The sequence below is a fragment of the Gymnoscopelus braueri genome (assembly GCF_963280865.1).
Source record: "Gymnoscopelus braueri genome assembly, chromosome: 19".
NCBI lineage: Eukaryota > Metazoa > Chordata > Actinopteri > Myctophiformes > Myctophidae > Gymnoscopelus > Gymnoscopelus braueri.
The window spans coordinates 32,013,298-32,036,365 of record NC_137621.1 but is presented as its reverse complement, the minus strand read 5'-3'; the positions used below and the strand labels follow the sequence as shown (position 1 = coordinate 32,036,365).

Genomic DNA, 23,068 nt, shown 5'->3' with positions numbered 1-23,068 from the left:
GACAAGTCCGGACTAAAATAACATATCACGCAAAGTGACTGTACTGGCCAATCACAGTGTGTCTTTTCTGGGACTAACAGAAAAAAACATAACAGCTGTATATACGCCGTTGGTCCGTTTAGGAGACTACGGCGGCTCGTGTGGGACATGTTATTTTAGTCCGGACTTGTCCTTTAATGGGAGTGTTTTGGCAACACCTCTGGTACTGTAGCTACTGTACATGGTCATTCCAGCATCTGTTCACAGCTTGTTTTTGCTGCTGGCTTTAGCTAGTACTACTTTTCTGTTTAGAGAAATGGTCACAATACACATTTACATGGAATGGTTATCGGGAAAAATATGCCAATGGAAAAACTGTACCGTACTTCATCAAAATGCTATTCTGATGTTCTTACTTAGACTTTGTTATATACTGTCTTCGTTGTTTACGGTCCATTGAGCTTTAATAAGTAAAGTTCTGTATATGCATGTGCGCATGACCTTGGGGGGTTAGCCTGTGGAACAATAGACCTAAATTATGAAATGAAGTGTTTATGCCGACATCAAAACAGCATTTTGATAAGGTCTGGCACGTTTTGTGTGGTTTCAAGGTGTTTCATGTTTTGAGAGGCATCAGATCTGGCTAAAATAACCATTTATTTTAGACCGCTATATCTCGGAAATCCTATCAAATTAAGTGTGACAAAGGACCCATACTGTATGTGAAAAAAGCTGGCCTGGTGTAGTCCTTAATTACTATAAAACTAATCTTTGATTAGTTATGTAGTCCTGAATTCACAAGAGCTTTTTTTTAAACATTGTGTTAAGACTTTATATGCGTTGTCTGAATAAACATAGATTTAGTTAACATGTAGCTGTACTTCATACTGTATTCAACAAATACAATATAATTAAGTACCTACACTGTTAAGAGGTCTTGTGGTCATATTTGCTATATGTAATAAACTGCAAAAGAAAATCACGTTTTTCCAATTTTGTTAAATATATATTCAACCTTTTGACTATGATTCAGAAATAGTACACAGTAAAAAATCCTCATTGACATCTTTATTTACAAAATGCATATGAATTTACATTTGTAAATATCTGTCAAAAGGATATAACATAATAAATATAAAGAGCCTATTTCCAATGTGGTCCTTTGGGTGTACGTATTTCTAATACAGCATGTCAAGACATTGTTACAGGCTGTAGTTACAAATGCACAACACACCTTAGTTGCACAGTAAGTATTAAAACAAAGAACAAACCAAAAATCCACTGGCTTTCCCAAAAGTGTCAATGGTTTTTGCCACAATCAGTGTTCAGTCTATGAGGTCTTGGCACTTTGTGCAGTAGACCATGTCATCAGAGAAATGTTCCACTTGGACTGTGATGCTGGAAAATCCAAACTCAGAGCGGAGAAGATCTGTTGACTCCATGAGGACCATCTGTGGGTTGGCATCTTCCTCTGAGCAATAAACAGAACATTTGCTTTGTGTTAGAGATAGGGGTGTTCCTAATTTCATGATACGATAAGATACACGATATCAATACAATATTATTTTCTTTCTTTTTTATTATCAACATTGGCCATCATCTTCAGTTCAAAAGTGCTTTATTTATAAAACACAAAGTGTTTTACACACAAAAAGAAATACAATTATACAAGCTTAAGGAACAAGTGAAGTAAGTTCTCTCTATAAACCCTTTTGTTCCAGTGGACATATGGACACTAATAACAAATATAATATAAATGTCTCTAAAATCAAAATTGTCATATTCTTGTCATCTGGACACACCATCCACACCATGAAGCCATGCGCCCCACACCACAGAGGGTACTGCTGAGAGAGTGAAATCCACTCGGTAAAGCGGGCCTTGCAGGTTACCCTGGGTGCCCAGTCGGTTCCCGAAGAGGTACTGAGGACACTCCTCATAGAGGTAGAAGGAATCCTCAACACAAAACCACTAGGATATGCATCATCAGACATTGCGGATCCGGACCCAGTGACACCAAACATCCTTCTTATGAGGCGGCCGGATGCATCATTGCCTCAGGTCATCTATGATGAGTCTGAGATGCTGAGTAAGAAAAGGTGGAGACACAGCCAGTTGCTTGCGGACCACTTCTGGAAGCATTACTTGCGATTCTACCTGCTTAACCTCCAGAGCCGTCAGAAATGGCAAACTGAGGAACCAAATCTCCAAACCAATGACAGTGATGATTGATCATAGACCCCCAGTTGCCTCAGGCATCGTGGCCTATTGGAAAAGTGACTAAAGTCAGGCCAGGCATAGACGGACGGATTAGAACAGTTGATGTTCGGGTCGGGGAGAGGAGCTATACGCGCCCGGTGGCACGGGTGATATGACTTCCCGCATTGACCGAATGAAACAGGCCCCCAGAAGCCCTGCCCGGAACCTCGCGACAGGATCAAAATAATCCTAAGTAAGAAAAGTTGGAGATACAGCCAGTTGCTTGCGGACCACTTCTGGAAGCATTAGTTGCGATACTACCTGCCTAACCCCTGCGAGAAATGAGGCTTTAAGTCTAGCTCAGCGTGAGCAGGAGAAATGTTTGGTACGGACCGCACGGACAAAGGGAAAGTCATGTAAACCTTTAGAGACCAACTAATAAACTGTACTTTTCAGTTAATATATATACAGTAGACTAGTTGTAGGCAATAGGCGGCACGTGGGCCAGAACCATCCCGCCAGCGATATAAAAAAAGAAGGAAAAAAAAGTGAAGTTATACCACACAAATCTTTATTTATTAGCTCAAGTTATTAAGTTCTCAAGTTATTATAGTATGCAATAGTTATTATTGTACAAAATGGTCTGCCGCCAGGGCCAGTTCCTAAATTAGCCACTGATTATGTTCTGGCCCACCATCTAAAAATGTGCCCGTGGCAAAACTTATTTGCCGACCCCTGCAGTAGACTTAAGTATACTAACTAGTACAGGCCTGGACCACTGGCGTAGTGGTCCACTGGGTCCAGGCACCTATCATGTCACTCCCCATCTCTCTCCCCATTTCCTGTCAGCCTACTGTCCTGTGAATAAAGCCATAAAAGCAAAAAGTATTCTACAGTATACTTGAATGTAAAAAGAATAAATGTAAAACAGAGATGTTATTGTTAATCCAAAAGCCAGAGTCCACTCTGTAACTAACAGCCTCTGGGCTTAAAATGGAAACTGATACGGTCGTACAGTTCACCATCAGACATGAGTTTATTTGTTTCAGCTGTGAGTTTACCTATGGCCACGTGGACAGAGAGCAGCGAATGGCTCATACTGAGCCCCCACATGTGCAGATTGTGTGTAGCCTTGACGCCTCTTACAGATAACAGCAATTCTCTCACAGTGTCAACGTTTGTATCTTTAGGGGCACCTGTTGGGACAAATAATACTTTTACATAGAGTATATGGGGAGAAATGATGTGTTGACTAGAATGACAGGACATAACACCATGTGACATGATGCATGTGTATCAACATAAGTCCATAAAAATACTTTATGTACTTATAATCTTTCCACACTGGAAACATGATTTTACCTTCCATGAGTATTCTTAAAAGATCCTTTAAGATTTTGAACGTTGTTCCCAGAACAAGAAGAGAAAACAGGAAGGTGCAAAGAGGATCCGCTATTTTGAACTTGGGCTGTGGATCATACAGAAAAAGCACACATTAGTGTGATTAGGGTAGCTTTTAATATCAGACTCAACTGATCATGGTTGTTAAGGGGGACACTGATTTTCACAACAGAGATTGTGTCCCATGCTTCCCTTTGTACTGACCCAAAAGTAGATGATGATGGCAGCCAGCAGGACCCCGATACTCTGCAACAGGTCCCCTATAACATGGATGAAAGCTGCCCTCACACTGGTATTGCCATGGGAGTGGCTGTGCTCTCTTTTCGTTTGGCTATAGGATAAACCATGGCTGTGACCATGTGAGCTTCCAGACTGGTGGAGGATTAGAGCCATTCTGAATAATCAAATGAAAGCATTTAGCATTTAGAATGCATACTAATAAAATAAAATAAAATAACAATGGAACAAGAAAGTATAAATTAGCCATTAGTTGCATCGGATACCAGGACAAAATACAGTCTGGATGTGTATGGCTGAAATGCCCCCATAAAGAGTCCTAACAATTACAAGAGAGTGACCTCACACACTTACAGGATGTTGACACCCACAGCACAGCCTGAAGTGATGACCATGATTTGACTGTGGATCTCATAATCGTCATTCATGATCCTCTGGGTGGCTACGAACACCAGCACACCAGTCACAGCCCAGATGGACAGAAGTGACAGCAATGCTCCAAGAATCTCTGTATTTTGAGAACAAATTTTAAGTTTAGTCATTGGCACCTGCATACAAGAGCAGGTACAAGAGCAATTTATGAATCAAATAATAAATCGATGGGATGCAAAAATAAAGTGCAAAAAAAGATCGCGGTGGACTTGATAAATCAATACAAAAAAGAATAATAATGGATTGTACAATGTTTGGGGTTTACAAAAATGTAAATCATTTGGTAGTTCTTGGTCTCTTGAGCAAACCTGCACGATGCCAGCCAAAGGTCATGTTTTTTGTGGGGGGTTTGGATGAAACCCACAGAGAAAATAGACTGATCATAATGCTGCCAAAGTCTGTCAGTAGATGTGCTGCATCTGTCATTATGGCCAGACTGTGTGCTGCATAGCCACCTGCAGGGGACGGAACAATGTCAGAACACCAGAAAACAGTTGCAATTAATCTAGCAGCGCCATCAAAAGGGAAAACTGCAAATATGTCATCAGAATCACTAAAGTCCTCAAATGCAATGTAAAGAGGTTTGTTTTGGTGATGTTTTAGCAGTATAAACTGGCACATGGTAGAGAAAAGTATAAACACACCTAAACACGTTGAACCACCTTTGTTTTTAGAATTGCATGAAACTGATGAAAGTTATAGAGAATACTGTATGTCAACAGAAAATACATCAATTAATGCTTTTGTCGAAGTGTCGCTTAGAAAGACACTTAACCCTTAACTGCTCCCTGAACGTTGTACTAATAGTGCTCATTGCTCCTATAATTAGGATGGGTAAATGCAAATTCAAAATTTCACTTATGTGCAAATGTACAGTGACAATAGATTACCCCAAAGGAGTTGGTTGTCTAATACTGATCAGTGATCACTGACTGGAGGTCATAGTTTAACCACTTTTTTATTTACCACTGTGAAATGATTTCTTCTTTTCACTGTTAGGTATGGACTTACTGTCTTTTTCGTGTGTACTAGGCTGTGTAAGGAGCTGTCTTGTGACGAACATTGACATGAAGATGTTATTCATCCTTGGCCTTATCCTATGTCCACAATCTCTATTATAGAACCATGACAGAAGTACATGCTGGCCTGGAATGCACTTATTGTTATGAGTACGCTACAGCTTGACATTAAAGGGAGGAAAGACATGCACAACCAGTCAACCACACCCCAAGTTGGGCAGGTGCTAAGCGGAAAAATGTAACATAACAACATACACAACTAAAAGAGAACGCTCGCACACAGTGGACTCCAGCTGTAGATTTGTTTTTAGGCTACAGCTTGAAACTATGGCACAATATCCCATCTTATCTTTATGTATGACCATTGTCTGAGACCTGCTTTTAATAGAGAACTACTTAACCACCATCCTGTGTTTATTGTTCTTCCGTGAGCTCATGGAATAAAGTTCTCTCTTAGCAATATTAAAGTCTCCATCTCTGTTTGCCTCAAAATTCTGATTGATCCAGAATTTCTCCACACCACATTCAGTAATAAGGGATAGTACAACACTACATGTCACTAGACACATCTGTTGTTCTATATTCTATCTGTATCTGTCTTCTCTGTAGTGGGCAGTGTGGTGAGTAACTTGAAAAGCTGTAAAGTTATTTTGATTGAGTTTAACTTTTTTTCTTACCAATCATTTCTCCTACCATAAAGAACAGGCTGACAGTACAGGCCATAATAAGCCTCCTTTTGGCCAAGCGCTTCTCATGGCTTTCCACCAATGACACCGTGTCGTTTTCATGGCAATGTCCATGAGACTGCCTTACATTGTCACCCCTAGATCTACTGTCACTGTTCTCTGTCGAAGGGGAGTCATTTCTCGCCACAATGTCCTGATATGGCCTGAGGGAAAGGAAGTACTATTAGGTTACATGGTTCCCATAGAAGTGTTATGTGATAAGCCACGTCATGTTTCCTTGCCCACAAATTGTGATTTGCCAGGAGCATGCACACAATTCTATTCGAAACAGTGAAAGTATTAGTGCTTATTGTAAAAACATTGCATGCACAAATATAGACAATCCCAAAACAAATGGATATAAGATGTGCACACTAAACATTCCTTTAGGTGCTGGGGAAGATTTCAGACCAGACCTGATGAAACGTTGTACCTAATCTAATACAATTTTCTACAGGGAGCTAGTATACAGTGTGCGGACTTCCCTTCTTCTTTTGAAGATTTCAGATCCCCATAAGTTATCTTTAAAACTAAATCGAACTCTCGCACACAATCAAATCACCTCTATTTGTGAAAACATACCAACCTTATGAGAGGGATTGAATGATCTGAAGAATAATCCTCAGTGAGAGGGTGTTTCTCCAAATCCATTGATATTTCCAGATCTTTTATTGCATTGCATAAGAATCAATTTCTTTCCCATGTAACCTGCTAAAGGTTAGCCCCTTTAAAGCTCCTACAATGCTTTTCAAGCTTAACAAATCTGCCACGGTCCAAAAAGGTGTACACTTACAGAAGCAAGGCTGTGGCCTTGGCTCAGCTAGGGGTGGGGAGCTGGGGCTGCAAAGAGCCAATGACAAGACTTGACTTAAAAGCTACATGGGCTCACACTGCAGGTGAGAATTACAACATACTGTAGCATAGACCACATCCTGTTGATATTTGGATTTTTTTCCCCTTTAAAGTGGAAATTATTTCATTTTTGGAGACAAACAATTTTATTTCCTCTTCTTTGAAACAGAGAAAAACAGGAGTCATTTGTGTTGGCCTATTTGAGGAAAACTGTTGTTCTATTAAAGGACGACTTCACCCATTTTAAACGCATCTTCATATAATAGACAACACACTCCAGGGCGTAGCTGCATCGGGAACTCCTTATATAGTTATGGCGGAGTCAGATCCATCAGCCAAATTTAATATAGGATTACATTTTATTTATATTTTTGCTGTTTTCTATTTGCTGCAATGTCGAGCTGCCAAAATCCAATAATTGTACTCTTATACAGTACTTGTATAGCGATACAGAGCATTAAACAGTCTTGAATCTTATAAATTAATTCAGCCACTGCAGTTAACAGGAGCCACTAACTTCAGCCTGACCTGTGCCTTCACCTTTTTTAAATGAATCAGGGCCCCCTGCTGGCTCGACTAGTTCATGCACTGATTATCACAACTTGAAATCAGTATCCATAAAGCGCAAATGCTTACGAATATCAAGAACACTTGAATTTGTAGGTACTAAAACAGTCTAATGTCTGAAATGTTTTGTGAATACAGTGTGTGTGTGTGTGTGTGTGTGCGCGCGGCTCCGCACGCATGCATATACGGGTACTTCTTGGAAGAAGAAAACTCATGCAGTGTATTTACAGTATTCCTCAACTTTATTTGATCATGTGCACACGCACGCAGATACCGTACCCAAAGTAAAAACTGCCAGGAAAGATTTGTTTGAAATGTAATCATTTCAGGGAATGTCCTTGAAAGCAAAATAAAGCTTATTTCGTGTTAATCTTTGATCAAAATGCCACAGTTTAAAATATCACACAGTTTGACAATGTAATAAAATAAAAGCAGATTATAATATCCATCTAGAACAAGAACTTTTGTATTTAGAAACCATCATGGAAAAGAAAATAACTTGTTATACAACTTCAGTTAACTGCAAAATACATTTTCATAAACTACATGACACACTGACCAAGACAAAACTAAACCTAGGTCAAATAGATTTTGCAAATAACTTTTAGGATTCGTTTTAACACTCTGGATTGTACAGGTTGGTTTACCGCATCGGGACCAGTCAGTCGGTGTCGAGTAAGGTTTCGGTTTCAGATCAGTGTATTAAATTACTTGGCAAAAGTATTTCTATGAATTTGTTTTCAGTCATTGTCATTGTGGTTTCAATGAAGCAAACATATCTTGTAAATAAGTCCAAACAGTTATTTGCAAATACCATCAGCCATTTTTCTTTTATGTCATACTAGGGGGCAGGGAAACCCCACTCTGACCATGTATGATGTACTGCAAGTGCAAAATGGCTGCCTTGTTAATATGGTCTATTGACCCAGGTCTCTGTAGAACAGGTGAACAAACAGTCTCTATACACAGTAAACTAAAAAATTAGATGTCTCTATACACAGTAAACTAAAAAATGAGATATCAAATTAATACACACCATCATGTTGGGCTGTATTTTAATAAAGGCTAAACACAAAGTCTGCAGTGAAACAAAATGAAACATATATATATACACACACACACTGTACATAAAAAACATAATTCCTATCTTCACCATAATTTCACAAGACTGTAGTTACAGCCAATATAAAACCTCTCACACTATGGAGCGAGTATCACCTTTCAAAGAGAGCTTCTTTAAATAATGATTGTCTGGCTCACTCTACCACGCAAAAAGGCTCTTCAGGTATGCTCTCTGACGCAGAGGAGTAACTGACACTGATCTTACATTTTACTTTCTGGCTTAAAATATTGTTAGCACAGACATGGGTGTAACAACATTTATGGGTATATTTCTCAGGTTATATAAATTCTAAGCACTAGTATGAAAAAAGCACTAGTATAAAAACCCACCAAGATCTATGTGCTGTTGCATGTTGTAGGGCAAAGTAGATCTGTTGGCATTGGCTATTCTAAATTAAAAAATTCCATTGAACGAATTCTAAGTTGACTGCCCCACAAAAGTGGACATCACGTCAATCAGAGAAGACCAACACATTCATGAACAGCTATACTGTTGTGATGCCCAAGATCATTTTAAAGTCATTCAAATGACAAAGACTAAAATACTCAAACATGATACAGCCAAATTCATGTCACTTTAATAGAGTGACATGATTTCTTTTTTGTAGGTCAACCAAGAAGTTACTCCCACCAGAGATTTCCAAAGGAGTTTTTGCATTGGGTTTTGGATAAATTAACAAAATAAGCTCTGTAGCAAACAAAGGCTTATGATATTCACACGTTTTGTTCAGCAAGAACATCTCCACAAAGCAACACATTTTTCTTATTTTTTTTGTTACCACCCGTTACACATGTAATCAATATAAGTTTAAAAAGCTCATAACTGCTTAAAATGTCACGATTGAGATATTAACAGGTGTCATTAATGTTGTAGATTAAAATAAAGTGTGAAACTATGTTAGACTTAAAGGAGAATTTTGGACTAAAGTTTTCTTACCTTTTCTATGACGTTATGATATCTTAGGATGAATGGTACAGTAGATTTCTGTTTTTTTTTTTTTTTTTTGAGACAGTGTTCTGTCACTATGAACGTCAGATCTCACCAAAAAAAAAGGGAAAAAAAGCTATTAAAATATGTGATCTAACCTAAGGCCTATCCGCGCACCTTTTAAGCTGTGGCGGCTCAGGGGTGGAGTTATGAAAATGTTCTACTGTACCATTCATCCTAAGATATCATAACGTCATAGAAAAGGTAAGAAAACTTTAGTCCAAAATTCCACTTTAAGTTAACCACAGACATTTTCTTCTGCAAAACCCTATTGCTTAATTTATACTCCATACAATGATGTGGTGCGCCGAAAATAGCAGACCTACAAATTCACATTGCGCTTGTGGATCTTCTATTTTTGGCATGCGACAGCATCATACAAGTAGGCTTATAGGGAAATAAAGCATTGGAAATCTAGGGCGGGAGTAAAATGTCTCAATTTGTGTTGCCAATAGAGGGGATGCGTCATGTTTGTGTTTTTAGTCTTATGTTACATTTGATCTAGACTCTGATAAGCAAAGAGATCTTTATAGACACAGACAGGGCATTTGGTTCATATGGATACAACTCAATGCGATCCATTTTTAATTAGCCTTACAATATCTACTGATTCAAAAATGCAACAGTCTTCTGTCAACAAACAAATTTGCCAAAGCACACATAGGTTAATCATCCATCATCCCAGGGTAATAACAATTCTTTACAACAATGTAAAAAATAAGTGGTTTGGATGTGAATTTACAAGTGTGTACCTCACATGTGTACTATATCTGGTTTACTACCAGTTCTCTCTCTTCTCAGTGTGTGCACCTTTCCGTTTCACTGCATCTGCTGCAAATGGATATGAGTACCTCACCCCATGGTCTTTATTAATTTGTCCCAGGCCATTGTGATACATTCAAGAGATTATAAAATGTTAAGGACTTTGCGTTTGAATGTGCCAAAAGGGCCTGATGTAACAGTGGTAATGTTTAGACTGAAGAGTTTAAATTGCACATCAATATCAAGCATCCAAGAACTCACAGGGATTGATCAGTTTTGCTCAACAGGCTTTTGTCATTTCTTATATGCGCAACATAATTTACCCATAAGTGGAAAAAAAGGAAAAAATAAGGAAATTATAAACATTGGATTAAATAAATAGCCTACATTGTTTGATCAAAGCCAGGATAAACCCTTAGTATTAAGAAAGACTTGCCACGTATTTCAAAGACCTAATAGCATTATCAAAATCTGCTTTACTCCTGTAAACAAATACCCTCTCTCTGATAACAAGTACATTTAAATAGCAACTGCAGTCTTTGGAGATATAAAGAACATTCAAAATTGTGATGTAAGAATAGAATTCAAACCCATGACCAACCAAGGTCAACGTTAATCACTAAAGGAGTTGGTCATTGTCTATGGTTTAATTGTATAGCTTCTATAGAAGCATTCTTGCTACCAAGAGAACCACTCACTTATTCTTCTGTTGCAAGATGGTAGGCTGCAGTGCCATAAGAGCCAGAAGGCCCTGAATTGCCATTGGCTGTAGAGTGGGGCTGGATCACAATTGGCACATTCTCACCTGCAGGAGGAAGCAGTGAAATGTGAATAAGACATTATTATATATCACCTAGGAAATGCATTATCTAAAACGTTAAGGCTATAATTAAAGTAGCATAAAGCATAATGTTAGGTTCTGTTTAGGTTGAGCATAATGCGTCAAATACTGTATTAATTCAAGTTACAATTCCCATAATCGATAATCAAACATTTCAATAAGAGAAAAGATTAATGCATGTTAAATCCAGCAGTGTGGATGGTTATAGGTCCAACCATTATTTACAAATGAGAAACAAGACACATATTGGCTTAGTAATGTACATTAATTTGATCCATGACATTCACAAAGAGGATTAATAAGCCACAACGTAAGAGACTTAAAAGTGATATTTCACGTTGGTATCACAATTTTCTGCTCCTATATCCAAAAGACTTCAGACACAGATAAGCTGGGGTTCCAATGTCACATTATCCATATTTTCTATCCAGCAGTTCTTATTACATATTATAAAATCTCTTATCGCTGTATATTTTTACAATTTGTTAAAAACAATATTGGTTGTTAGTAAAGCAAAGCATAGGGACTACAAACCAGAATGGTGTAAAGAGAGTGGCGACAACTCTGTTCACTACAAATGACGTTCTGTTCGTGTTCTGTTCAGTTCCCGGAAGTTAACAGCAAACTCTAGCAGTGCAGCAGAGCTGCAACAGAACAGACCGTTTGTGGTGTACTTTTAACCACTTAAACCCTAGTGTCTGTATTATGTGGTGAACATTCAGTGAAAATAGCAGATCCTACAGCTCGTGACGCGTTGTGAGCTTGTATATGAGCTATTTTTGGCAAAGAGATTTGGTGTCGAGGTAAATGAGGGGGCCTAGTATAGACCCCTGGGGAACACTGATCAAGTAAGTATAAATGGTTTAAAATGGTTAAAAAGTAAGCCAACAAAGCAGGTAACATTAGCTGTTCACACTCATATTAGCGAATTTTTCATTCATCCATCCATCTTTAACCACTTATCCGGAGTCGGGTCGCAGACTCGTGGGCGTAACAGTTTCAGTAGAGAACTCCAGCCTTCTCTTTAGCAAATTTTACCATTCTTTTTAAAGTCATATTTATGCAACTTCATACACGTCAGTGTGCTATATGTTGTTAAAAATGTACTCCGTATAATGCGTCCAAATGGACCACCAGAGGACTTCCGGGAACCGATTCATGTGATGTCTACATGAGTAACATGACGTTAACGTATTTTGGACTTCGGCCATTCTCTCTTTACACCACTCTGCTACAATAGCAGGTCAATAAACTTCACCTGAACTGTCAGAGGTAGCATTAGGACTCGGCTGAATCACTATGGTGTCACCTGCTGTGAGACAAAATAGCAAAACGAGTGAAATTGCTGTGTTTCTGAACAATGTGTACTTTACCACTGTGAGAATATTAATTAGTATTGAATATCAAAATGTTGCATCAAATAATGCTGAAATGAATTCTGGATTCTTATCAGGGGCCAGGTAGCTACGCTTCCGGTCCCTCATCATGTATCTGCTTCTTCTTTCGTTTTTTTCCTTCTATCTAACCAGGTAATCTAGCTTCTCAAACATGCAAGAAAACAAAACTTGGCGCATCAACATACTGATTGGGTAATGTAGACCCAAGTGAGCATAAACTTTCATGTGCTTTAAGTTGGCAAGAAATGAAGTCCATTACTCTCATAAACTGTAAAACTAACACATTAAACCCATCTCCTGTCTCCAACGTTTTGCTCATTTAACTCCAAACTGGGTACATGGCACCTTCAGACTGTCTTCCACAAAAGTGAATTTTATCTAAAAAACGTTTTGCTGTAAAATGTTTTGACATAGCAGTTTGAATTGTAACCAATTGTAATCAATGCGAATGGATGTTTGGAGGAGCTGGGCTCTAGGGGGGCTGCTATTAACATTTCCTAGTCACATTTTGTGCATGGCCAAGTAGGTGTCCAGAAAGTAGAGAAAGGGGCTTTAATGGTTTAATGGACATTTTGACCCAAACAGTTCTGCACAGTGCGCAGGCATCTATAACTGTAATTGACTTTTTTGTATTGTCTAGGTTTTGGGTTAACACATGCCACATGCCAAAAATAGCAGATCAACAAGCTCACAATGCGTTGCAAAGTGACGCGTTGTATGCTTGTACATTGGCTATTTTCAGTGCACCACGAAGCATAAATCAGGCTTCACTCACCTCCATCCTGTTCTCTGACCTGTGCCTCTAGGTCATTGACGTCCGTATAACCACAGTCCGTCTCATCTTCTGGAGACTTGCACCTCCCACAGCAGAAACAGCAGCAACAGAAACAACAGCAACAGGTGAAGATACTACAGCAAGCCACAAGTGTCTGAGAGGAAGCAACAGAGAGAAAGATTGATGAGCTTGCATTTTTATATTTGCATTTGTTTCTTTTCAAAATTAAGAATTAATTTTTTTTTAAATAAGCAAAACAAAAGTATACTTTTTTTATCCAAGTCAGAAGTTGGGACTTGCTGTAAATTGAAAAACTATGACAGAATTCTTCCAATTATCTTGAAAAGGACTTTAGTGGCAAAGGCGGCAAGGCTTTTACTTGACATGGACTCAATAACAGCCAGCCTTGGTCTTGAGAGGCAGACTTTATTCAAGTGCTCTATAGTCTACACCAGTGGTTCCCAAACTGAACCCCAGGCGGGTCCCCAAATTATTTTGGGGGGGGTCCCCAGATGATTAGCTTAATGTACAACATTGTTTTCTCACTCAACAGTAAACAAACCAACATACAGTATAAGTGTATACAGGGTATCTGCAAATTTCTAAAAAAGGTAAAATTGAACGCCTTTTAACTCTCTCAGTGCCACGCCCCGACATATCCCGAGTTTTTCCCGAGTACCCTCAGTGCCAGCACGAGAAATCCCGAGTTTTTACTTTTGACTGTGGTCGCGCTATTCTGTAAATTTTTCATGATCACTTTCGCTTCCTGACTACATCAGACTCACCCGGAGCCGGATGTAAAAAAAAAAAATCATTTCCGGGTCACGTTGTTTTTCTCCGGTGATTTTCGGCCAGAATAGGGAAAGTCACGGTTTTTCACACGGTATAAAAAGCGAACGGAGAGGTCCACGTCTACTCTCTTTGGTCTGGGTGACGATCAGTCATCGTAGTCGTGTATCGCATTGTAATTTAGCCCGATCAACGATTATCGAAAATGTCAACATCTGGTTCTGACCGGATATGACGTGAGCCTGTTTGGGAGGGGGCGAGTGAGCCAGCGAGATCATCAATGTGTCGATTTGTTGCTCTCTACTGGTAGAACTGTATTATGGGTTTAAAACCCCAATCAGATCATTTATTTGAATGAAAAATTACAAAATTTAAACATTTTTAAAAACGCAAATTCCTGGCAGTTTGGGAGTACTTTATGAAAATACTCTTGGCACTGAAAGAGTAAAGACCTTTTTAACACCAAATTGGCCAAATATGTACAGAAGAGATCAACGCTGGAGCAGCACGGACAGTTTAAGCCTTTTATTTATTTAGGTGCAAGTACAATAACTGACGTTTCGGTCTTACGACCTTCCTACCGAGGAAGGTCGTAAGACCGAAACGTCAGTCATTATCTGTACTTGCACCTAAATAAATAAAAGGCTTAAACTGTCCGTGCTGCTCCAGCGTTGATCTCTTCTGCATCTGTTGTCCAACTTGTCCCTGCCCCTGTGACGCACCGGACTGGCCGCTTTAGGCTGAGGCGCACTGTTAGACTTCCTTTGTTGTCAAATATGTACGTAAGAAAGAGGCAAATATTGTGAAACTAGCCGATCTACAAGATCTTCGGCTATTTTCACAATATTTATCTGTGGAACCAAGTCAAACTAAATGTAATGCCTCAGCTCCTACAATTCCAAGTGCTTGTCAGTTCAAATATGATTATTTTGGGGTGGTCGCGGCCTGAACAGTTTGGGAACCCTTGGTCTACACTCGAGCCCTGGTCCGAACAGGATTCTCACCTTGAACCAACACTTAGACATGAGGAAGTAGTATTTCACACTCTCCTCCCCAAACTGCTCAGCCACGTAGAGGCCCATAGAGCCGTACTCATCGTAGATCTTCCGTTTGTCCTTGTCGCTGAGGATGCTGTTGGCGTTGTTGATCTCCTTGAACTTCTCAGCAGCTTCTGGATTGTCTGGATTCTTATCGGGATGATGCCTCAACGCCAGTTTCCTGTAAATGAATGTGTGAATGAGTGATTATGGGTAGTGTAGAAAGGAAACTTAGCAACACTGCAATGCAATGTTGCATTGCTTTATTTCTTATTTTTTTTAAAGAGTAGGCTACCCATAATATGAACCTAATTAATAACAGTAACTGAACAAGAATAAAGGGGTCTTTTCAGGAAACATACCTATATGTCTTTTTGATCTCTTCGTTGGACGCTCCCTTCTCCAAGCCCAAGATCTTGTATAAACTGTCCCCTGCTGTGGACATCTTGCGTTGAGGTCTGTTTTGGTCTGCCATGGTTTATTGTTGCTTGCTGTGACATTATGAAACATAACATTACAGGGTTAGGATTTGGCTCTGTCTGAAGAAGAATTTCACAAACGTCGCCAGAGCAGTATTGTGACATTAAAATCCTTAACACTTTGTGATCAGCCCAATTTGATCTTGTCAAAGCAAGAACATTACCTTATCAATAAGATTATTCCCGGCCATTGAAAGCTACAGGATGCAAAAAGCATGAAATAGATCGTTATGATTAAACTGTCAGAAGATCCTTTTATTCATAGCTATTGTGAACATTGTGCTGTGCAGGTCAATGCTTTGCTTTATTTCTTGAAGTTTTATTGCTCTTATGTGACTTGATTGTTTTATGTCGTGGTCCACAGCACCATAACATTGTTTTGAAAGTTTACCTACTTACTTGATTGTTGGCCCAGGTGAAGTCAACACCTGCTATCTATGCCAGTTAAGACAAGGACAGTGGTCCTTCATTGAGTTGTGCATGTTCGGTATGCTGCTACAGGCTAGGGTCATTTCACAACAGCAGTGGTGTAAAGTAACATACAGTACTCAAGTACTGTACTTAAGTAAAATGTTGAGGTATCTTTTGCTTTACTGGAGTATTTCCAATTTTCTATACTTTTACTTTTACTTCTATTCCACTACATCTCAGAGACAAATATTGTACTCGTTACTCCACTGAAAATATTTGACAACTTTAGTTACCTTGTAGATTTTTATTATTATTAGAAAACATTCAGTAACCACTTCAGCCCTATATATACTTTGGCTAGTTTCAAAAGATGCATGTTGAATACTTGAAATGGGACATTTCTTGTCTAAATGACTACTTTTACCTTTGGCACTTTAAGTACATTTTAATGCAAACACTTTTGTACTTTTACTGAAGTAAATTTTGAATACATCTCAGAGGCAAATATTGTACTTTTACTCCACCACAATTATAAGTTACTAGTTACTTTGTAGATTTTGATTATTATTAAAAAACAATGAAAACATACATTAAAATGTTCTACTTTTGGTACGTTAAGTACATTTTGATACCAATACTTTTGTATACATTTTGAGTACGGGACTACTAACAGAGCATTTCTACATTGCAGTATTGAAACTTTTACTTAAGTAAAGAATCTGAGTACTTTTTTTCACCACTGCTAAATTGGTTGCATGAGACGGAAGTCACGCCACAATAAGTGAAGTTACAGTTCGATATCTTACCTTCTTCTTGATTAAACAAAAAATGTTGACGGGTTTGCTGTCAATTCATAGAGTCCGAAACTTGTCTGCAGAGTCACTTAACGTTCTGTACGTGATCTAAAGCTGATACATCGTTTAAATCAGCTAGAAATCAAGTTTCACTTCACACACACATACACACACTATGCAGGAAGTTTCAGAGAGGAAAAAAACATGATGAATCCTGTTTCGTCATTGGTAAAAAATCTGGCGTGCGCACTACTGCGCTTTAAGGCCGCAGGCGAAGCAACGCAGTTTTGTTCTTTTACCTTTGATTGATTGATTGATTGATTGATTGAATACTTTATTAACAGTTTGCCAAAAAAAAGCACATGAGTACAGTTCTGTACAAGGTCTGCTAAAAGAATTAAAACCCAAGAAAGCACTAAGGGAATGAACTCTTTCTCATGCTATTCAACAAAAATGTGGAATCCCCTACCAAAAAAAGTCTTAACCTACCCCCCCTCCTCCCCGAACTGTCTATTGTACATATTTCTTGTTAGTTGTTTTTCATACCAGTAAACCTGTAAGCTGATTGTATGACGTTCTGCATAGTAGTGTACAGTATATTTGTCTGTTTTCTTAAATGTCATCATGATTTGAGTGCGTGGGGATCTCATTTTAAACTAGAAAAAGTGCTCCTCGGAGCACAGGTCTCCGCCAGGTCAGGTAGGTTATTGTGGGGCAGCAATGTTCGGAATTAGCCAATCAGGATGGAATATGAAAAATTGGACGGAACCATCTTGATCACTTGACTATATGTGTACCGATTTGCATGATGTTTGAATTTGTAGGAGTAATATAAAAAAGAAAAGAAAAAAAAGAAAATTGGCCTCCTGGTCGCGCTATAATAGGGCAATGTTAAAAGGATGGCATTTGTTCTTCAATGTAGTGCGAATGTGCGTGCAAAGACTATAGAGATCATGTGTACCGATGTGTGTGAAATTTGGATAAATTCTGAAGGCTTAATATCAAAAAATGTGTTTTACATAAGTCGGCCTCCTGGTGGCGCTATGAAAGGCAAATGTGAAAAATTTAGGGCAGCTGTTTTTCCTTGGCCTCTAGGGAGTGTGCGTGCAAAGTTTCATGCAGATCGGTGCAGTTATAGTTAAAAACACAAATCGTCCATTTATAGCGCCACCATGAGGCTGATTTGAACATTTTCAAGTGGCATTTCTTCCTCGGCCTAGTGGGAATGTGCGTGTGAAATCTCACGGAAATCGCAAGCTGTGTTCATGATTTGAGGCATTTTGTTGAAAACGGAGCAATCCTGCAAACTTTGGAAGCCAACCTTAGCCAATCAGGATGAAATATGGAAAATTGGACAGATCCGTGCTGATCACATGACTATAGAGATACTGTGTACTGATTTGCGTGATGTTTGAATAAAATCTGTAGGAGTACTGTCAAGAAATGTGTTTTGAAAAAAGCGGCCTCCTGGTGGCGCTATAAAAGGCTAATTTGAAAAATGTGGGGCAGAGGTTCTGCTCTGGCATCCAGGGAGTGTGTGTGCACAGTTTCGCTGCGATCAAGCCAACGGTGCCGGAGATTAGCTGTACACAAAATGACAGAATGACGGACACACGGACGGACGGACACACGGACGGACGGACAGGGGGCAAAACATACTCTCTCCCCATGCCTTTCGGCCTGGCGGAGACAATAAACCTGTGCTTATATGAGCGATCCAGTTTAGAGGACCCTGTATTGTGAATTGTACTTCCATGTACTGTTTCCATGTCTTTTCTAAATAAAGTATTCAATCAATCAATGGCTTGTTTGTTTCCATTGGGGTCCATGTGTGTATTCAATTCATCGAATGACAGACATTGAATACAATTGATTGAATACTTTATTAACAGTTTACAAATATCCATCAATAGGGGGGGTAGTCATTTCTGGTGTTAAGCTTAGAAGACTTTTCTAGGACCAGTTGCAAATGGTGCTCTCTCATGTCTTTTGTCATTTGATTTCACTACATGCACAGCCACGTTACAAACAACACTGGAAACAAAAACATGTTTACACATTTATTTATTCAATGATCTGATAATGCCATTATGCATGCAATAATGTCATGGCCCTGGGTATTCATTTCAATATTTCTATTATGTTTACATCATGGTTTAAATGCGTAAATTGTAGGCTAATTTGTAGGCTTGTAAATTGCTTGTGTCTTGTAAGCCAGCCAACACCCACTGGATCAGATGGAGAAATCACCACACAGTCAAGCTAATCAAAACATTAACCGAATGTTTAAGTAGGAAAATGTAATATTGAGGAAAGATAACTTCATCATTGACTGAGCTTCCTCTGCTTCTGTTGAGTCACATTAATGACAATTTTTCCTATGTTTCTGTTGGCTTCCATGTGCTTATGAGCATCTGCAATGTCCTCTAGGTTGAACATGCTGTCAATCACAGGCCTGAGGGTGGGTGGCTGGTCCGAGAAGAAAGGCAAGGCGTTCTGTGAGAAAGTCCTTACCAGCTCTGCCTTGTACTGTGAAAAGAGAATTGTAGTGCTGCAATGAATTTCAAGTTAGCTTGCAAAATGTAAAAATGTAACTATGGCAGAGCTATATGAGCATGTCCCGTTTCTAAGAACGCTAGGGTGGCATACAAAGACACAAACATGCCCAATATTAAATAACACTTCTTTATCTACTGTGTCCTCTAGATATACTGTCATGCTCTTTGTGGGAAACAAACCTCTTTAAAACCTTTATAAATAATTGTGCATTTGGCAAGCCTTTTTCTATTTCAATTAAGTTTATCCAACACATGCATGCTCTACTGCTGAATGACTTTCAATAACCAGATCACCAATATTATAGAAACAATTAAGTACCCCAGCCCAAATTCAAATCTATAGTGCTCAAACTGCTCATACGACGTAGGCCATCTGTAAGAGAGGATTATAGAGGGATGTACAGTGGTTGCTTTTTACCCCCTCATAAAGTTCTCACCTGGAGGCTTCGAGAGCGGAGGAGGCTTGTAAGGAGCTGGCCTCGTTTGGACAGCAGCTTGCCTAGAAGGTCTCCCTCCACCGTCCTGCCTCCCATAGTTCCAAACAGAACCCACCTACAGTGGTGGAGAAAGTATATAGACTATATACTCAAGTAAATACTCAAGTATTCAAAAGTACAAATTATGTATTACTTAATATCAAGGCATTGCTGTATTGCAATTTAGAACAAAAAGTGTCAAAAGATTACCTATTTTCACTAGTTTTGAAATACGTCACACCTTAATTCATAATTCACAAGTTACAATTTATATTTTAAAATGAAAGTCATGTGCTTGCAAAATAAATAATACTCAAAAAAAAATTAAGTACAGTACTCAAGTATATGTACTTCCTATCCACCACTGCCCACCTGCCATCCGTGGCTAAACAGCTCACATTGTTCACCCAGCAGCTTCCGCCGATGCAGTCAAGAATGACGTTCGCGCCCCTGCCTGTGAAGTTAAGAGAGTGGTTGCACAACTCAAGTCATTCAGAGGGGTTGTCCTCGGTTTGCTGTACAAGCGGTTGCATACTCTTTCTGTCAGTTGTTTGAAAGGGGGACTGGAATTTAAAATGGGCATAAACATTCAGCATTTTACAGGGTACATTCAGCTCTAGTGTTTGAGGATCAAATAAAACTGATTTATCAGGCGAAGGGGCTAAGCACAATTCACCTTTTGTATAATCAAGAACTTTCTCTGCAAAGTCCTCCTCTTTGTAGTTGAACCCTGTTGCTGCCCCCAGGTTCTCAGCCATCTTCAGTTTCTCTGGACTCCCTGCTGTAACAATGGGAATGGCCCCCGCCAGTCGAGCCAGCTGAACAGCTGCTGTTCCAACTCCGCTCGCTCCGGCATGCACCAGCACCACCTCTCCTTCCTTCACTTGGGCTGTTGAGGACAGGACACCTAAAACTCACACACTCATACCTCTGAACCTGGCCCTTGCTGGCTTGCTCTCGTGCTGTTTTACTGCCACATCTCTCTTGCATCATCGCTATAGCATTTCAGAATGGAATCTAACCCCTTTAATTGAAAACTCTTCTAATGTTAGTGATCGAGGAACTGTTTATTCTTCAGCTGAAGTTGTAAGTCGCTCTGGGAAACAGTGCCATTAGCTGATCATGCCTAAAACACACATTTAACCACTTCAACCCTATAGCATCCCTACTCTGGGGGGAACATTTGCAGAAAATAGCAGATATAGAAGCACATATTCGCTGTGCAAGGGGGGGGGGGAGAGCGGATCAAGTACAGAGCTACTAAGTATGAATTTACTTATGGAGGGTTTACAGTATGCCTTATTCCTTACTTCTGTACATGTAACTAACAACATAACTTGTCATGGAGTTAAATCTCATACCTATGAGGTGTAACAGCTGAAACGCAGTGAGCCAAGCCTCTGGTATCGCAGCAGCCTGGGAGAGACTGAGGTGAGGGGGAACAGTCATGAGCAGCTCTTCAGGAACAGCAACATATTCTGCGTACCCTCCTCCAGACAGCAAGGCCATGACTCTGTCCTCTGGCTTCCAGTCATCTCTCACCCCGGGGCCGACAGCAGCCACTGTACCAGCCACTTCCAAGCCTATGATATCACTTTCACCCGGGGGAGCCGGATAAAGACCTCGTCTCTGTATTAATTAGGAAATTAGTATTAGTCAGTGGTTCACAAAGGTTTGAGTTGTGTGGCGTGCCGTGCCCCCACCCATCTGTAATGATATACGAAAATGTAGTTCTCAAAAAAAGTAATTATTAGCACACCATCCAGAAGGAACCAATTTAAACACTGGACACCAAGTAAAGAACCTGCACTGAACACAACTTCACTCTATTTGCTCCTTGGGTGTGCAACTGTACTGTACCTGCAGTAAATCTGCCCTGTTAAGGGCAGTTGAATGGACTCTAATAAGAACTTGTCCATCTTTGGGTTGAGGTTTTGGAACATTCCGCAGGATGAGATTATCTGGATCTCCCGGGACATCTACACATACTGCCAACATCATGTCTGTAAATCTAAAACATTCAAATAAAAAGATACATTCTCGTAGCACGTATTAGGGGTAGCAGCATTAATATTGAGATGTCTTAATTTGGTGCAGTAAAATGTTAATGTTTACCAGTGATAGAATAGGACCTTCTCACATGATTTGAAAAGAAAATCGTGAACTGACCTAGGAGGTTTGGTAGAAAGGTCAAACATCAGAGAAATGTATGTGTTGTTGTTGATAATATAATTATAACACCCAGCAGCACTACCAGTTTGGGAATCATACAATGGATGTACAATGATTTAGGGTGGCCAAATATTCAGCCCCTCAAACCGGGACCCTTAAATCAATATGCACGTTCGTCGTGCACGCACGCGGCCATTCGTGCACGCGCAACATTTCGGCCATTTGAAAATAGCAGATCTACAAGCTCAGTCACAATGCACCAAAATGTATAGGGCTGAAGTGGGTAATGTATGTTTTGTAATAATAATCAAAATCTACAAGTAACTAAAGTTTTCAAATAATTGTAGTGGAGTAAAAGCAGAATAGAGTACTGAAAACCGGAAATACTGCAAGTAAAAATACCTCAAATTTGTACTTAAGTACTTCGTTACTTTACACCGCTGCATTTTACGCCGTTTCACGTTGCGCAGAAATGTTGCTAGTTGAAGTTATTGTAAAACAACTCAGGTCTTATATAATCATGACGGGGTAAAAGTCACACAAACAGCCTATAGCGCTCAAAAATGTCATGTTTGCACAGCTCTTCGAGTTTCAACTGCTATTCTTTACGTTGTCACTGCCTACGTTAATCACTGCCTGGCTGTAGTGTGTGTGTGTGTGTGTGTGTGTGTGTGTGCTGCAAGATAACTTACCAACAAAACTCAGCATCGGGGTTTCGCTTTGCAGACGATATGCTGAACCCCAAGAAGTTAAGTTTACACTTTTACCAGACGGCAACGAATCCAAAAGGGGATGGTTTTCTGCATCACGGGTGGCATTTAAAGGGCTAGCTGACCAGTGGTGGAAAAAGTACTAAAATGTTTTACTTAAGTAAAAGTATCAATACTGCAATGTAGAAATACTCTGTTACAAGTAAAAGTCCGGAATAAAATATTTACTTGAGTAAAAGTACAAAGTATTGGTATCGAAATGTACTTAAAGTACCAAAAGTAGAAAGTTCATTATGCAGAATGTCCCATTTCACAAGTTTTCAAATGTGTAAAATGTATAAAAAAT

The 23,068-nt window shown here is 39.4% G+C and overlaps 3 protein-coding genes across 8 annotated transcripts; all 3 read right to left on the bottom strand.

Moving 5' to 3' along the window:
* Nucleotides 1-147: 147 nt before the first annotated feature.
* Nucleotides 148-6,767, bottom strand: LOC308073973 (proton-coupled zinc antiporter SLC30A2-like). 2 transcript variants are annotated; one of them, XR_013932064.1, is made up of 9 exons: nt 6,579-6,767; nt 5,945-6,156; nt 4,557-4,703; nt 4,171-4,324; nt 3,784-3,973; nt 3,541-3,646; nt 3,240-3,374; nt 1,791-2,510; nt 1,322-1,450 (listed from the first exon to the last, which is right to left on the bottom strand). XR_013932064.1 is itself a non-coding variant. In XM_080413278.1 (8 exons), exons 1-8 carry the CDS (start codon nt 6,641-6,643, stop codon nt 1,305-1,307), a joined length of 1,155 nt encoding a protein of 384 aa, XP_080269404.1. In that variant the 5' UTR covers nt 6,644-6,767; the 3' UTR covers nt 148-1,304. The 2 variants fall into 2 exon arrangements, 1 of the variants encoding a protein (XP_080269404.1); XM_080413278.1 differs by lacking the exon at nt 1,791-2,510 and having other exon boundaries at nt 148-1,450.
* A 3,763-nt stretch (nt 6,768-10,530) lies between these two features.
* On the bottom strand, nt 10,531-16,989 carry dnajc5gb (DnaJ (Hsp40) homolog, subfamily C, member 5 gamma b). 2 transcript variants are annotated; one of them, XM_080413237.1, is made up of 6 exons: nt 16,819-16,989; nt 15,485-15,613; nt 15,090-15,303; nt 13,297-13,450; nt 12,383-12,436; nt 10,531-11,088 (listed from the first exon to the last, which is right to left on the bottom strand). In XM_080413237.1, exons 2-6 carry the CDS (start codon nt 15,595-15,597, stop codon nt 10,982-10,984), a joined length of 642 nt encoding a protein of 213 aa, XP_080269363.1. In that variant the 5' UTR covers nt 15,598-15,613; nt 16,819-16,989; the 3' UTR covers nt 10,531-10,981. The 2 variants fall into 2 exon arrangements, with proteins under 2 accessions (XP_080269363.1, XP_080269364.1); XM_080413238.1 differs by lacking the exon at nt 12,383-12,436.
* A 1,864-nt stretch (nt 16,990-18,853) lies between these two features.
* tp53i3 (tumor protein p53 inducible protein 3) lies at nt 18,854-22,800 on the bottom strand. Of its 4 annotated transcripts, XM_080414565.1 has the most exons (8): nt 22,705-22,800; nt 21,956-22,009; nt 21,701-21,851; nt 21,202-21,469; nt 20,517-20,729; nt 20,213-20,294; nt 19,802-19,916; nt 18,854-19,335 (listed from the first exon to the last, which is right to left on the bottom strand). In XM_080414565.1, the coding sequence occupies exons 3-8, from the start codon at nt 21,839-21,841 to the stop codon at nt 19,132-19,134; spliced, it is 1,023 nt and encodes a 340-aa protein (XP_080270691.1). In that variant the 5' UTR covers nt 21,842-21,851; nt 21,956-22,009; nt 22,705-22,800; the 3' UTR covers nt 18,854-19,131. The 4 variants fall into 4 exon arrangements, with proteins under 4 accessions (XP_080270691.1, XP_080270692.1, XP_080270690.1 ...); XM_080414566.1 differs by lacking the exon at nt 21,956-22,009 and having other exon boundaries at nt 22,705-22,793; XM_080414564.1 differs by lacking the exon at nt 21,956-22,009 and having other exon boundaries at nt 21,701-21,843; nt 22,705-22,760.
* Between the last annotated feature and the right edge of the window lie 268 nt (nt 22,801-23,068).